The sequence below is a fragment of the Pleurodeles waltl genome, chromosome 6, assembly GCF_031143425.1.
Source record: "Pleurodeles waltl isolate 20211129_DDA chromosome 6, aPleWal1.hap1.20221129, whole genome shotgun sequence".
NCBI classification, from domain to species: domain Eukaryota; kingdom Metazoa; phylum Chordata; class Amphibia; order Caudata; family Salamandridae; genus Pleurodeles; species Pleurodeles waltl.
In genome coordinates, this window is record NC_090445.1 from 457,888,238 (window position 1) to 457,904,673 (window position 16,436).

The following is a 16,436-nucleotide window of genomic DNA, read 5'->3' on the forward strand; positions in this document are numbered from 1 at the left end:
TCCACCACATTCCCATGCAGTAATGCCAGGTGTAAACCCTGCAACTGTACATTAAATTATGGGTATAGTACCCGCCAAACGAGAGGAAACTCCCTTTTGGTTAGCACAGAAAATAAATGCGCTGGAAGCAGTATTTCCCCATACGGGACCTCAGGATAAACATAGAATTCTAACTATGTGCTTGCCGTTTGGAATGGTCCCTACAGTAGATAACTGAAATACTTGGGGCACAGTACTTGCCGCGCTCTATATAACCACACACGGTAAACTGACACTTGCCAATTTACCAGAGGTGTTGAAACAAATTCAAGATGAATACGGGGCTGCCCCTGCCCTTGATTTAGGGATGCAATTGATGGCCAATTTTGCCACGGTATCCTCAAACATTTTAAGTAACCTTAAAGGGGAAGCGGTCGCACTGAAATTGCGCATGCCGCTCCGTGACGTTCCACAACAGGATCAAGAACGAGAGCTTCCTAAAATCATTGCAGAAACCTATTCTAGCATTGGTCGAGACAGTTTAGGGGACAGACCATCTAAACCACAATTTCAGGGCACATCTAATAAAGACGTTCCCAAGCAAGCTCCTGAGGGTAATAAGATACGCTGGGATAAAAAACAACAAACTCCTAAAAAGGAGAGGGGAGAATCTCCACGAATGGAGACCCCACAAAATAGATATAATCACAGAAATAGAGATAATATAAAAATACCTGCTAGATATCAATATACTGATACACGCCAATCTCGTTCCTTTCAGGACTCATCGGAAAAAAGAAATGAGAGAGGTGGGGGGTCAGAGTGAAGAACAGAGTAGTTGAAACCAAGACAGGAATCACAACGCTCATCGGAGGTTTCTGTAAAAAAGGAAGCGAAACCTGCCTGTGAGAAAACAGGGCTGATTGCAGAGGCCCCATAACTTTTTGCCCCCATTTTCCTCTTTTTGCTGGTGTTTTCCTGACTTTGATGGTGCCCTGGGTACTGCTAACCAGTCCCAGGGCCTGTGCTCTGTGTAAAATGGATATGCAAATTAGGCTAATTATAATTGGCTAAGTTAACCTACCTATAAGTCCCTAGTATATGGTAGGGCATGTAGGTTTAGGGACCACAGCATAGGTGGTGCACACCTAGGTGCACTGCTGAGGTGCCCAGTGTCATTTTAAAAGCAAGCCTGCCTTGCTGGCTGCTTTTAAATTAAAGTTATATGCAAATTCGACTTTGGAATTAAAGGTACTTCCAAAGTCTTAAACTACCTTATTTTTACATATAAGTCACCCCTAAGGTGTGCCCTATGTGCCCCTAGGGCTGGGTGCCATGTAACTATAAGCAGGGACTTTATAAAAATAGATTTATAAGCCCTGGTGAGGTAAAAACAGCCAAATTCGTTTTTCCCTCATTGAAGTAAATGGCCTTCATAGGCTAGAATGGGCAGACTTTATTTAAAATTTTAAAGTCTCCTTAAATGTTACATACCAAGAATTTGGTATCAAATTAATTGTTGTAATAAATCCCACAACTTCCAGTTGTTGGATTTAATATAACTTGTTCAGGTAAAAAGTTTAGACTTTACCTAAAAAGTTGCCAATTTCAGCTCTGCATTGTTTTTGCTGCTGTGCTCTGATTGGCCAGCCTGCAGCAGCTTCTGCCAGGCTGCCTTGATGAGGTGTGAAGTGGCCTGGCTTCACACAAAGGAATGTGCTTGGGGGAGAGAATCTCCCCTCAGCAGATGGTGAGGCAGGAAGGGGGAGGGCTGCCAAACTAGTCTTCAAAGGCAGAGAAGGACATTTGGAGCACCCAGCAACACCCCCACATCCTGCAACCCCAGACAATTAGGTGCCCCCTTGATTAGATTAGGAGAGGGCAGGAGAGGGGTGTGTTTATGATTTTTAGCCACACCAGTGGGTGGGCTCAGCCAGATGTAACCTCCAAAAATCAGATTCATCCATGTTGGATTTTTAGAGACTGTTGCCTTCTGGGATGGATTTTTGCCACACTTCCCAGGAAGTGGTCATCACAGGGGGACGACCCTGTCCCTGATTGGAGAACCAGGGCCCCCCTGCTTTTCACCCAGGAGCAAGGATAAAACTGGCAGACCTGCACCCACACCTCAGATCCCCACCAAATTTCAAGAAGAAAGAACTTAAGGAGAAGAAGGACTGCCCTGCTGGACCCCTGGCCTGCACCTGGAACCTGCACTCAGAAGGACTGCACCAGCTGCACACTTGGGCTTCACCACAAGAAGGACTTTGCCTGGCTTCAACTGGTTCAAGGAGGGACTCCCTGTTTGCTACAGGTGAAAAATTGCTAACCAGAGTCCCCTGCACCAACTCCTGAAGAAAGCGACCAGCTGACCACTGTCCAGTGGCCAAAAAGGAGTTTGCGCCAGGTGCATTCTGGGAGTTGAAGTCCGCACCCCCCAAGGACCATCACAGAACTTCTGGACCCTTGGGGTGAGCTGTGGACCCCAAAAGAACCTTAAAAGAACATCTGGGTGAAGCCCCAGAAGTTTGGAAAAGATTTGAGAATTTTTGGAAAAAAGCTCCAGAGAGGGACCGACCCGCCGCGGAAATTCTAGCCGGCTTGCCTCAACCACGACCCGGCCTGACTTCGTGGTTCGTCCCGGTAAAGAAAAACATCCAAAAAAGAGACTAAGTCCGAAGGTAAAAAGTTGACCGGGACCTCCCAGCCATCGTATCCGAGAAGGGCTCCATGGACGTCGGATCAAGATCCAGGTTTACCCCGGTCGAAGGATTTTCATCTCGAAAAAACGGCTAAGTCCGAAGGTAAAAGTCTCCACCGAGGAAACCCACATCGCGTATCCGGACAAGGGCTCCAGGAGGTCGGATTCAACTGGCAGGTTCGTCCCGGTGAAGAAAATCTTCAAAATAAAGATTAAGTCAGAAGGTAACTTTTTAACCGAGGCCTCCCGCGACCTGTAGCCGAGCAGGGCTCCATCGCGGTCGGCCTGAAAGTTTGACTTTTCCCCGGTCGAGGTGCAACCAGATGACCCGATTGGCGCTTTTTGTTTCTAAGCGCTAGAAAAGTAATAATTCTTTAAAAATTAATATCTCCGGTTCCCCTGAACCGATTTTAATCGTTTTTGTGTCATTTTAAAGATAAAAATATAAACTATTTTTATAAATTGGTTTTGGATCTGTGTTTTATTTAATTACTGTTTTGTGATATTTGAATGCTTTACACTTTGGTGGTCATTCCAACCCTGGCGGTCCATGACCGCCGGGTTGGAGGACCGCGGGAGCACCGCCGACAGGCCGGCGGTGCTCCAATGGGCATTCCGACCACGGCGGTAAAGCCGCGGTCGGACCGGCAACACTGGCGGGCTCCCGCCAGTGTACCGCCGCCCATTGGAATCCTCCAAGGTGGTGCAGCTAGCTGCGCCGCCGAGGGGATTCCGACCCCCCCTACCACCATCCAGTTCCCGGCGGTCCGCCCGCTGGGAACCGGATGGCGGTAGGGGGGGTCGCGGGGCCCCTGGGGGCCCCTGCAGTGCCCATGCCACTGGCATGGGCACTGCAGGGGCCCCCGTAAGAGGGCCCCTAAATGTATTTCACTGTCTGCTGCGCAGACAGTGAAATACGCGACGGGTGCAACTGCAACAGTCGCACAGCTTCCACTCCGCCGGCTCGATTCCGAGCCGGCTTCATCGTGGAAGCCTCTTTCCCGCTGGGCTGGCGGGCGGCCTGAAGGCGGCCGCCCGCCAGCCCAGCGGGAATGTCAGAATTACCGCCGCGGTCTTTCGACCGCGGAACGGTAACCTGACGGCGGGACTTTGGCGGGCGGCCTCCGCCGCCCGCCAAGGTCAGAATGAGGGCCTTTGTCTCCTAAGTTAAGCCTTGACGCTCGTTGCCAAGCTACCAAGAGTTGAGCTGGGATTAATTTACTGAGACCTAACTGTACCTAGGTGGAGGTTAGTGGCTTGTTGCTAGGTGTAGGTACCTACCTGCCCTACCAATAACCCATTTTCCAACATAATTGGAAGCAGCGACGGGATCCTGTACTTGTGTTCAATATCACGTTACAGTTTTAGGTAAAACAAATTAAAAATCCTTTAAATTGTCCTAGTGCAAAAATTGTTTTTAATTTTTAATTTGGATTAATTTCAATTATTGAATTTTTGTAATTTTTCTAAATTCTTGTTTCCAATTTTTGCAAAAAGTTTTTGTTGACACGAAACTAGGGAACCATGGAGCTTGATCTGGCTAGCCTACCCACACTGACAGTAGTCCAGCTTAGGGGGTTGTGTATTGAAAGAGGGTTGCCTGCAACCACTGATCTCAGGAAGCAAATCCTGATCACATCCCTGACAGCATGGGCTGAGGCCCAAGAGGTAGAGTCAGAAGAAGCTCCAGAGGAGGGAGAAAGAAGGGAGGATGCAAGCTCTAACCACTCAGGGGAGGGAAGGCATCTGAGCCTAAGTGAGGATGAGGAAGAACGGTCCTCAGTAAATACAGTCACTAGGGGCAGACCCAAAGCTAGTGGTGGGAAGGGGGTCCTTTCAGGAAGAGAGAACCCATCCATCAGAGAAAGAGAGCTGGAGGCCCAGCTAGCATACATAGCTTTGGAAGCAGAGAAGCTGGCCCTAGAAAAGAAAAAGTGGGCATACAAAGAGAAAAGAGATGGAGGCAGCGAAAAAGAAGCTGAGGTGTCCATGGGTGGGGGAGTTTGCCCCAGATTACCCAAGGGGGTGGTTCCTGCTTATGTAGAGGGGGATGACATAGATAAGTGGCTGGGGGCCTTTGAGAGGGCACTCCAAATGAGAAGGGTTAGGCCTCAATACTGGGGTTCCCTTTTGTGGGAGTTGGTCCCCAACTCAGGGAGGGATAGGCTTCTGACCTTAAGGGGGGAGGAGGCAGATTCATACCCTAGTATGAAGAGGTGCTTAGCCAGGAAGTTTGGTCTGACCCCAGAGCAATATAGAATGAAGTTCAGGGACACCCAGAAGGTCAGTACCCAGTCTTGGGTTGACTTTGTGGACATTTCACTAAAGGCACTAGAGGGCTGGATTATTGGTAACAAAGTAGATACTTATGAGGGGTTATACAATCTGATCATGAGAGAGCACATCTTGACCAATTGTACCCAAGAAAGGTTACGCCAGCATCTAGTGGACTCTAAGCAGACCAACCCTAGAGAGCTAGGGGAGGCAGCTGATGAGTGGTTGAGAACCAGGGTGGTTGTCAAATCCCAGGGGGGAGACTCCAAGAAGGGGGGGTCAGGTCCCCAAAAACCTAAGGAGGGAGGTGGTAAGCCCACCACCGAGACTCCCTCTGTACCCCAGAACCCTAAGAAGGAGGAGAGTAAATCCCACTCTGACCAGCAGAGACAGTTAGACCCAGGGTTAAAAAAGCTCTTGGACAGTAGGGCTTGCTTTGACTGTCAGCAGACAGGTCACTTCAGAGGAGATGCAGCCTGTCCAAAGAAGGTGGTTAGCACTGGGCTGTCCAGTGTAGCCATAGAGGAGGATTCCTCAGATGATGAAGTCCTCCTAGCATTGAGCTGGGAGACAGGACCAGATGGTAAGCTGGTGATCCCTGAGGGTGGGAGTAGGCACTTCCACCACATTCAAGCGAATGGGATCCCTACCACTGGCCTGAGAGACACCTGTGCCAGTCACACTATAGTGAGTGACCGGTTAGTGACCCCAGACATGTATGTCCCAGGAAAGACAAAGAAAGTCAGGATAGCCACAGGGGAGGTCACCTCCAAACCTGTAGCCATAGTGCCCCTAGAGAGGGAGGGTATCCTTGACTGGATTAGGGTGGTAGTCAGTGCTGACCTTCCCCTAGATTGTATCCTGGGCAATGACCTCCCAGAGGTGAGTCTGGTCACAGATGGGGTGGTCGCCCAGGGCGCCCCCCCAACCCAAAGTCCTGGGGAGTCAGTCCCTAAAGTTAGGAGACAGGGGTCCCCAAGAAAAGGAAAGAAGAAAAGGAAGGGTAGGCCACTCTTAAAGAGAGTTCCAGGGAGCCAAGGGCCCTCTGCCCCAGTAAGGGGGGAGCCCAGAGTTGGCACTGGTGAGGCCTCACCTGACCCCAAGGAAGTCCTGAGTAGTCAGGCAGCTGTCCAGATGCAAGGTGTTGCCCCTGCACTGACAGAAGGGAGAGTGGAAGGAGGGTGTCTGCCACAGGAGGTGGTAGCCCCCCACTCTAGACAGCAAGAGGGGTGCCAGGACCCCAAAGTTGCCCCTAAAGCAGCTCAGCCACCTGTCAGTGGAGAGCTTAGGGTGTGGTTCTGGGTACTGACAGCTGTCAGTAGCCTCTGCTGGGTGCTAGCCTTCCTGGCAGCAATGTACTTGGCCTGGGAGGCAGACCCCAGGGCCAATAGCAAAGTAGGCCCCCTGATCCTATTGGTCATGGTGGGGTTGCTCAAGTGTTGGGTGACCTCTTTGGGTAAGCTAGGTGTTGCCCTAGCAAAGTTTGGAGTAGGGGAGGTGGGCACCTCACTACCCAAGTTGGCAGAGAGAAAGGAGGAAGACCCCCCTAGAGGTAAGCTTCAGTTTGAGTTGGGTCCTTTTACTGTTGGGATGGCTTCACTACCCATAGGGAGTGACCCTGACAGGAGGATATAAGGCAGAGTAGGCCCTGCAAAGGGACAGCCAGTTTTCTTCACTGTCTTCCTCGCCTAACAAGCCAGGAAGACTCTCCCAGGGTTGGGCTGAGTCTCCTGGGCGTGTGGGCTGGGGGGGGGGTTGTGTGAGAAAACAGGGCTGATTGCAGAGGCCCCATAACTTTTTGCCCCCATTTTCCTCTTTTTGCTGGTGTTTTCCTGACTTTGATGGTGCCCTGGGTACTGCTAACCAGTCCCAGGGCCTGTGCTCTGTGTAAAATGGATATGCAAATTAGGCTAATTATAATTGGCTAAGTTAACCTACCTATAAGTCCCTAGTATATGGTAGGGCATGTAGGTTTAGGGACCACAGCATAGGTGGTGCACACCTAGGTGCACTGCTGAGGTGCCCAGTGTCATTTTAAAAGCAATCCTGCCTTGCTGGCTGCTATTAAATTAAAGTTATATGCAAATTCGACTTTGGAATTAAAGGTACTTCCAAAGTCTTAAACTACCTTATTTTTACATATAAGTCACCCCTAAGGTGTGCCCTATGTGCCCCTAGGGCTGGGTGCCATGTAACTATAAGCAGGGACTTTATAAAAATAGATTTATAAGCCCTGGTGAGGTAAAAACAGCCAAATTTGTTTTTCCCTCATTGAAGTAAATGGCCTTCATAGGCTAGAATGGGCAGACTTTATTTAAAATTTTAAAGTCTCCTTAAATGTTACATACCAAGAATTTGGTATCAAATTAATTGTTGTAATAAATCCCACAACTTCCAGTTGTTGGATTTAATATAACTTGTTCAGGTAAAAAGTTTAGACTTTACCTAAAAAGTTGCCAATTTCAGCTCTGCATTGTTTTTGCTGCTGTGCTCTGATTGGCCAGCCTGCAGCAGCTTCTGCCAGGCTACCTTGATGAGGTGTGAAGTGGCCTGGCTTCACACAAAGGAATGTGCTTGGGGGAGAGAATCTCCCCTCAGCAGATGGTGAGGCAGGAAGGGGGAGGGCTGCCAAACTGGTCTTCAAAGGCAGAGAAGGACATTTGGAGCACCCAGCAACACCCCCACATCCTGAAACCCCAGACAATTAGGTGCCCCCTTGATTAGATTAGGAGAGGGCAGGAGAGGGGTGTGTTTATGATTTTTAGCCACACCAGTGGGTGGGCTCAGCCAGATGTAACCTCCAAAAATCAGATTCATCCATGTTGGATTTTTAGAGACTGTTGCCTTCTGGGATGGATTTTTGCCACACTTCCCAGGAAGTGGTCATCACAGGGGGACGACCCTGTCCCTGATTGGAGAACCAGGGCCCCCCTGCTTTTCACCCAGGAGCAAGGATAAAACTGGCAGACCTGCACCCACACCTCAGATCCCCACCAAATGTCAAGAAGAAAGAACTTAAGGAGAAGAAGGACTGCCCTGCTGGACCCCTGGCCTGCACCTGGAACCTGCACTCAGAAGGACTGCACCAGCTGCACACTTGGGCTTTACCACAAGAAGGACTTTGCCTGGCTTCAACTGGTTCAAGGAGGGACTCCCTGTTTGCTACAGGTGAAAAATTGCTAACCAGAGTCCCCTGCACCAACTCCTGAAGAAAGCGACCAGCTGACCACTGTCCAGTGGCCAAAAAGGAGTTTGCACCAGGTGCATTCTGGGAGTTGAAGTCCGCACCCCCCAAGGACCATCACAGAACTTCTGGACCCTTGGGGTGAGCTGTGGACCCCAAAAGAACCTTAAAAGAACATCTGGGTGAAGCCCCAGAAGTTTGGAAAAGATTTGAGAATTTTTGGAAAAAAGCTCCAGAGAGGGACTGACCCGCCGCGGAAATTCTAGCCGGCTTGCCTCAACCGCGACCCGGCCTGACTTCGTGGTTCGTTCCGGTAAAGAAAAACATCCAAAAAAGAGACTAAGTCCGAAGGTAAAAAGTTGACCGGGACCTCCCAGCCATCGTATCCGAGAAGGGCTCCATGGACGTCGGATCAAGATCCAGGTTTACCCCGGTCGAAGGATTTTCATCTCGAAAAAACGACTAAGTCCGAAGGTAAAAGTCTCCACCGAGGAAACCCACATCGCGTATCTGGACAAGGGCTCCAGGAGGTCAGATTCAACTGGCAGGTTCGTCCCGGTGAAGAAAATCTTCAAAATAAAGACTAAGTCAGAAGGTAACTTTTTAACCGAGGCCTCCCGCGACCTATAGCCGAGCAGGGCTCCATCGCGGTCGGCCTGAAAGTTTGACTTTGCCCCGGTCGAGGTGCAACCAGATGACCCGATTGGCGCTTTTTGTTTCTAAGCGCTAGAAAAGTAATAATTCTTTAAAAATTCATATCTCCGGTTCCCCTGAACCGATTTTAATCGTTTTTTTTGTGTCATTTTAAAGATAAAAATATAAACTATTTTTATAAATTGGTTTTGGATTTTTAAACTGTTTCCTGTGTTTTATTTAATTACTGTTTTGTGATATTTGAATGCTTTACACTTTGTCTCCTAAGTTAAGCCTTGACGCTCGTTGCCAAGCTACCAAGGGTTGAGCTGGGATTAATTTACTGAGACCTAACTGTACCTAGGTGGAGGTTAGTGGCTTGTTGCTAGGTGTAGGTACCTACCTGCCCTACCATTAACCCATTTTCCAACACTGCCCAACAAAAACCCCAATTCAAAAAGAAAAAAGTGGCAGCAGTCACAGTCTGACATGCCACTCAGGAAGAGGGTCCTCTTGAAGAACAAGAAGTGGGCATTAGCACTGCTAGACAGCGCAGCAGAGGTCACAATAGTTTGCCAGAGTCTTCTAGAGCATCTGGACGTGAAAACAACTGATGACTTTCTACAAGTAGAAACTGCAGACATGCATGTCTCCACGCCTGATAGGGTGTATAAAGTAACGCTACAGTTAGAAGGAGACATTGAGTGCATAATAGACGCAATCTTTTTGGGATCGCGTGGTAAACATATATGATTGGCCACCTGAATTTGTCTGTACCTGCTCATATGGAGAAGACGTCATTAAGCCTTCCTTCTCGCCCCTTGTTCCAGAGGAACTCGCTGAATCCTATGCCAATGATTGGGCTTTGGCTCAGGCACCTGCGTTGTACCAAAATCACGTAGGATGGGATAAAGAATTCCCCTACCATGTAATTCCAATTAAAAATGAACTTCAAAACCTCAGAATCCAATAAAACATGGAGCAAAAGCACCTGTGAGAGAAATACTCACACAATTAGAGTACCAGGGAGTAATTGAACCCTATGTCTCCCCAATGAATAATACATTGTTCCCGGTACCTAATCCGGATCATTCATATAGAACAGTCTTAGACTACAGACACTTAAACAGTCATACACGCACATATGCCATACAAAACTCACATAGCACAGTACTAATGAACAATATAGTGCGTAAAAAATACAAAACAACACTGGATATTTCAAATGGTTTCTTCTGCCAGAATAATGCATCTGAGAGTAGAAACTTAACAAGTTTCAGTGCACTAGACTCCCATTAAAAATTCTGTTGTTTACCTCAGGGGTATAAGAACAGTCCAGGACTGTTAGCAGCTCGTGTGACAGCAATTTTGCACAAGATTGATCCTGAAGCATTGTCCTATGTAGGTGATATCTATCTCATGGATGATGAATTGCTAAAACATTTAAGATGGGTAGCCCGCATCGTTGTAGGATTTGCTGAATTTGGCTACAAATTCAATCTAAAAAAAACAAAAATCGTCTTCCTCATCTTCCTGTTTTTGGGATATGAGCTGTCAAGTGAAGGAAAGAGCCTAGCACCACAATTCTTAGAAAAATGCACACAGTTACAACTACCAAATACGATTAAAAAACTCCAATCTCTATTGGGTTTCCTAAATTTTGGCAGAACTTACATTCCAGACCATGCTACATGCATAAAACCTTTATATGATTTGATACATCCTGATTTTTCAAGTTAATTCTGGACAACTGAACATACAGGCATTCTTAGAGAATTGCAAACAGACATGCTTGCAGCACAACATTTAACACAAGAGACAACAAAACACATTTGGTCATCAGAGCAATAGCTGGTGCCATCGATTTCACCTATGTGACATTTAATGAAGGTCAGTCCTGATTGTATACAAATCACACTTATATTCAGCAGCTGAACAGTGCTTTGCTCCCACTGAGAAAATACTTACTGCTGTACAGATAGCTGTCATTAAAAAACGACCTCTGGCCCAAGGAAAACGCATTATTGTAATTTCTCCTATTTCAGCCCTGGAGGCTGTTACAAAAGCCAGTGTTCCAAGTGCAAAAGCAATACATCTACGCTGGTTACAATGGGCTACGTCTTTGACAGCCACTGATGTAAACTATATCTTTGACCCAAAATTATAAATTCAAGAATTTTTGCAGTATGAAATAGACTACCCAGTTCTAGAAAATACATTGCCTATCAAACAATATCATAGTCATATACACCGATGGCTCAGCACAACCTGCAATTGGCACAAAACACCAATATTCTGCTGCTTGTGCTTTCATAAACGGCTACAAGGAGGGCGATAAATTTTGTCCCTTACATACATTTACGCAAACCCTAAGGCATTGCACAGCACAGTTAGCAGAGCTAAAGGCTCTGGTGATGGCACTGGAACACACTGATCCTGCACAGCCTATGCTAATTGTTTCTGATTCATATTATTGTGTCCAGTCCTTCAATGAATATCTGCATTACTGGCGCCAGAATGGGTTCAGATATTCCAAAGGCAACATCATTAAACACAGACTTCTGTGGGGGAAAGTAGCAGATCTGAAAGAGACACTACCAAATGTCCATGTTGTATATACACTTGGACACCAGCACGTTGGGATACACATTGCTGGAAATACATTGGCTGATGAAGCCGCAAAGTCAGCAGTGGCTGTGGCTGCTGTAGCTGTAACACGTTTAAGTACGAAACAGGACGCAGACCCATGGGCTGCAGTGAAACCTATGGCTGATGGTATGCCCTATCCTAAAACATTTCCAGCTAAATATTCCTACCGAATGGGAGATCGCCTGAACGCTGAAGTTAGAATACCAGGTGTAGGTGTGAGAGATATTCCCAACAAAGACATAAGACCGGGGTTGATTAAAACAGCGCATGAGGGGGTGGCATCTGCCCATGCTGGTGTGGCGGCTACAATTTCGATCTTGCAAGCCCGTTATTGGTGGCCAGGCCTCTATAAAGAGACCAAGCAGTATGTCCTTTGCTGTGACATCTGCAAACAATTCAAAGTTTCTACTGCCAAACACCTGCTACAGACACCCCTCTTGATTTCAAACAAACCATTGCAATGTGTGTACTTGGACCATTGCGGTCCCCTAACACCGGATAGTACATACAAGTATATATTAGTCACTGTTGATTCATGCTCCAGATTTTATTGGTGTGGCCACAACGCTCGGCTGACGCTCGGACTGTTATTAAAGATTTGCGAGTCTTTATCGGTACATATGCGGTTGTGGCTTTCCACTTGGACCAGGGCCCTGCTTTTGTCTCAAGGGCATTCAGGGACGCCATGGCTTCATTGGGGGTCCAACTCCAGTACTTGTCTCCATTTCATCCCCAGGAAAATAGTGTCAGGAGCGATTAAACTGTGATTTAAAGCAATCCTTAACAGCCAGAGTCTTAGGTACGGGTCATAGATGGCTTAATCACCTGTATGGAGTCCAGAGGGCACTTAATAATCTGCCTAGAAGGTCCCTGGGGAGGTCGCACTTCATATGAGTGCCTGTTCGGAACCCAAATGTATGTTCCGGATCTTGATGGTCCTGGCGTGGAGGCAGCAGAAACACCTTTTGACAAAATGAAGGTGTCACTGTTTTACAGGAATTGCAACAGTTCTGTGATGATAACTCTTCTATCAGTGCTGCCTCCACAGGAATCAAGGATGTGCCTGTAACATCTATCGGCTGGATTCCCAGAGTTGGGGATCTTGCATGCAAAAAGGTCACTGTAAAAAAGGAATTTGGCCCTTCCTATCGAGCACCTGTCCCAGTATTGGGGATACACGGTTCCAGAACTGTAATTCTACCACCGTTGGCAGGTGCCAAAGAAAATCATTTTGTGTCCATTGACAATGTAAAACTACACCATGTGGCCGACCCTGCACAGCAGACCAAGAGGAACATCCAGTAGTTCCTGAATCCCTCTAACTACTGATCAAGAAGTCCCTCTACAAGTTGTTTATACCAACACTGACACCTCTCTGAGCTTGGGGAGGGTGGAAGATGATCTTGCATTGGTTCCCCTAACATCAAACAATACAGAAATAATTGACCGAGTTGACTCAACTCCAACACAAACAGATGGTGCTATCTATTGTGTGCCACCACGGGAAACACCAACTCAACCAATGACTACGACTCCAGCCTTTGCACGTACTGCTTCTGGATATTTTGCTGACTTCAATGATGACGTCTCAGACTCGTTCGCGTCTTTGACACCTGAATTGTCAAACGCATGTAAGCTAACGAACTGGCTTAAAAAAAAAAATCTTTTTCCATGGAACTTTCTATGGCTTTCTTTGACTATTTCAGTTCTCCTACTTTGGATTGGTTTTATTATCACCTTTTTCTTGTTAATACATGGTCATTTTCTTCCTGAAAAATCAACAGTTGAATTGATGGAGGAGGTCTTAAAACCACATTTTTCATAGCACAAAGTCCGAAGAGACTTATCATTTGTGAACATTTCCGCAGTACCAATTTCTGATGGGATTTTTTGGGACAAAGTAATATTTGATATATATGGTCCCACGGAAGTAATTCAAATACCATATGTGTTCAAACTATCTATGAATTATATTATAATACCAGGCATTGTTTCTGATGATTGGGATGTGAAAACTGTTGATTCGATAATGACTGAATTGCAGTATTATACTGTATTTGAACGCAAAGTTGTTTATCAATCTAAAGAGAATTATGGTGATATGTTTTGCTATAACTATTATGGGCACCATTTCATACGCAGAGCAAGCAGCCCCAATACTGTTTTTAATTATACTCAATGGGAATATTGTCCGACTCCACCACAAGGGAGTTCCAAAACATATTCTGAAAAGTTTACATATTTTTCTGGGCACAATGTGAAAAATGCTGAGTCTTATTATTTTAAAGTACCATCTACTAAAGATATACATATGCTATTGACGAATACTAAATGTATATATTTAGAATCCTTTGTTTCCCGGTTGTCTATCGAAGGCTATGAATATTGGCTGAAATCAATTGATCTGAAAAGTCTATGGGGAACTAGACATTGGCAAATTAGGGGAAGGAAGCTTTATTTAGAGCATGCCTTATACCTGTACAAATGATATTCCTAAATGAAACAGTACAACAAACAAGTTGTTTAGGCTTAGCTAAAATTAAGGAATTAAATATGCCCAGCATACCTGCCCCTGCAAAGTTTTATAAATGGCAAAAATATACAAATGCAACTCAAAATCAGCTCAATGAATGGGTCCATAATGGTACTTTTAATGTGTCACTGACACGTCCTGGCGGGTGGTTATTGTGGCCAGTAGACACCAATGGGTGTCATCAACGTTTTATCAACTCCTCTGGGGTTTTTAGAACTAGTATACTGGACCCTCGCTATATATCATCCGAACATGCGGGTATAGTTACGACATATAGGGGGTCATTCTTACTTTGGCGGGCGGCGGAGGCCGCCCGCCAAAGTAACCCCGTCAGAACACCGCACCGCGGTCGAAAGACCGCTGCAGTGATTCTGAGATTTGCCCTGGGCTGGCGGGCGGCCGCCAAAAGGCCGCCCGCCAGCCCAGGGCAAATCAACCTTCCCACGAGGACGCCGGCTCAGAATTGAGCCGGCGTAGTGGGAAGGTGCGACGGGTGCAGTGGCACCCGTCGCGTATTTCAGTGTCTGCATAGCAGACACTGAAATGCTTTGCGGGGCCCTCTTATGGGGGCCCCGCGGCACCCCCTACCGCCATCCTGTTCATGGCGGGTTTCCCGCCATGAACACGATGGCGGTAGGGGGTGTCTGAATCCCCATGGCGGCGGAGCGCGCTCCGCCGCCATGGAGGATTCAGAAGGGCAGCGGTAAACCGGCGGGTGACCGCCGGTTTACCCTTTCTGACCGCGGCTGAACCGCCGCGGTCAGAATGCCCTTCGGAGCACCGCCAGCCTCCCGTGGCCGGTGACCCTGGCGGTCACCGGCCGCCAGGGTCAGAATGAGGCCCATAGTGTAGGGAAACTATGCCAGCAATGGTTAAGAACTTCCTCACTAGATGCGGTTAGAGAACACCTCAGTCGCCTGTCTGATAACACTGACTTACAGGACTTCCTGTTAGGCCCCAGTAAACACCGTAGGAAGCGTTTCTTATATGAAGCATATAATTAAATTTGGAAGCTTTCCCAACAAGAAGCAGCTGCCCAGTCAGCTGCCCGGTTGAAGCAAATAGACAAGGAAAATCAAAAAAAGGCATTAGCTGTTGTGGATATTGGAATTAAAACCTTGTCCGACCGGATATACACTTTAAATAACATTGTTTCTTCTGCTATAGACATCGTACAGAAAGATATGTCTTCCTTATATCATGGACAAAGTCAGCTAAGGTCCATTATGCAGTTGGGTTGGACAGTTCAAACATTGAAGGCGGGTCGTGTTTCCTGGCAGCATGTCATTGCGAGGGAGATATTTTCCTCCTTTAATATAACGCAACAACAACAATTAGTGGCTAAGAAAGAAGCTACTTATGTCATGCTTAATATTGAGAAATTAGAAAAGTTGCCTTTTACTGTGGCTGAAATGCCATCTGCTGAGTGGCTAATACATGGGGTCATCAATCTGCCTATTTCTACACTTCAATTCACCTCGTTTAAAACACATTCCGGTAGGCAGATATGAAAGGCTGGGAGATAGTTAAATCCATGAGGTGTGGGACCTTCCCTTCTCGTACAAATGTTTCAGTGGCATGAAAGAAGTCTTTCTTAGCAGTAGTGAATGTGAGACTTCAGTCAGCCATTCGATGGTTTGTAAACAGCTGTCCTTGCATGGGGCGTGCAACGCTCCTGCAGTGAATTTAGGTTGTTATCTGAAAGGAGTTCCAGTCCCCTTGATTATACCTATGTTCCAGGTGCTTTCAAACGACAGCTACGTCCTCCTCTATGGTGAAGACTGCTGTGGTATGCTAGTCGGAATAGTTTACGTTGTTTTGGTCTCTAAGGTCGTTACATGCTGCGGGAACGTACTTTCCCCCCCCACTAAAATTAAAGAGGTACCTGATATTTGGCCTCACATTGCTACTTCAAATGTGAAGTTTGACAAGATGAGCAGGCTCAAGGCTTTATTGTTTCAAAAGCATGTGGGCCTTGCATCTGCACGAGAGACCAACGCACTTCAGGTGGCAAGGTCATCAGCAGAAACACAGTCCCTTCTAAATACAAACTTTCCGATGAATGGGATGATGTATATTCAATGCATCCAGTACAATTGGAATCGCACATTTGTTTAAAGCTGTTGGTTCTGGTTTCATTCACACCTTCTCCTCCATATTTGGTTTAATACTATCAGCAATCCACTCAATCTTCTCTAGTATTTTCGGGGGATTTCCGATAACTTTGGCTTTATCTTGCTGTTGCCATTTTTTATGCACAATGGCTGTCCCGCCGCGATGAGGAGGAATGAGGGCGCTCCCATCAGCGCAGCTGTGTCGTGAACGAATGATGCAGTATTTTGGGGCAACACACCTGGAGCAATTGGAGTTTGCATTGTGTGCAGCCCGTGCTTTGGTGCCTCTGGTGCTCGTTCGAACACGCACTGGACGTCTGTCTTACATCGCACAGTGCTTGCCTACATTGGATGCTGATTTGTTGATGT

At 46.9% G+C, this 16,436-nt stretch overlaps 1 protein-coding gene across 1 annotated transcript in view; it reads left to right on the forward strand.

Annotated features, from left to right (window-relative positions):
• Positions 1–430: 430 nt before the first annotated feature.
• Positions 431–16,436, forward strand: part of LOC138301616 (interleukin-20-like) — a 91,332-nt gene continuing 75,326 nt past the window's right edge. The window contains exon 1 of the mRNA XM_069242129.1: positions 431–593. Coding sequence (XP_069098230.1) covers positions 431–593 — 163 coding nt within the window. The remainder of the gene's footprint in view (positions 594–16,436) is intronic.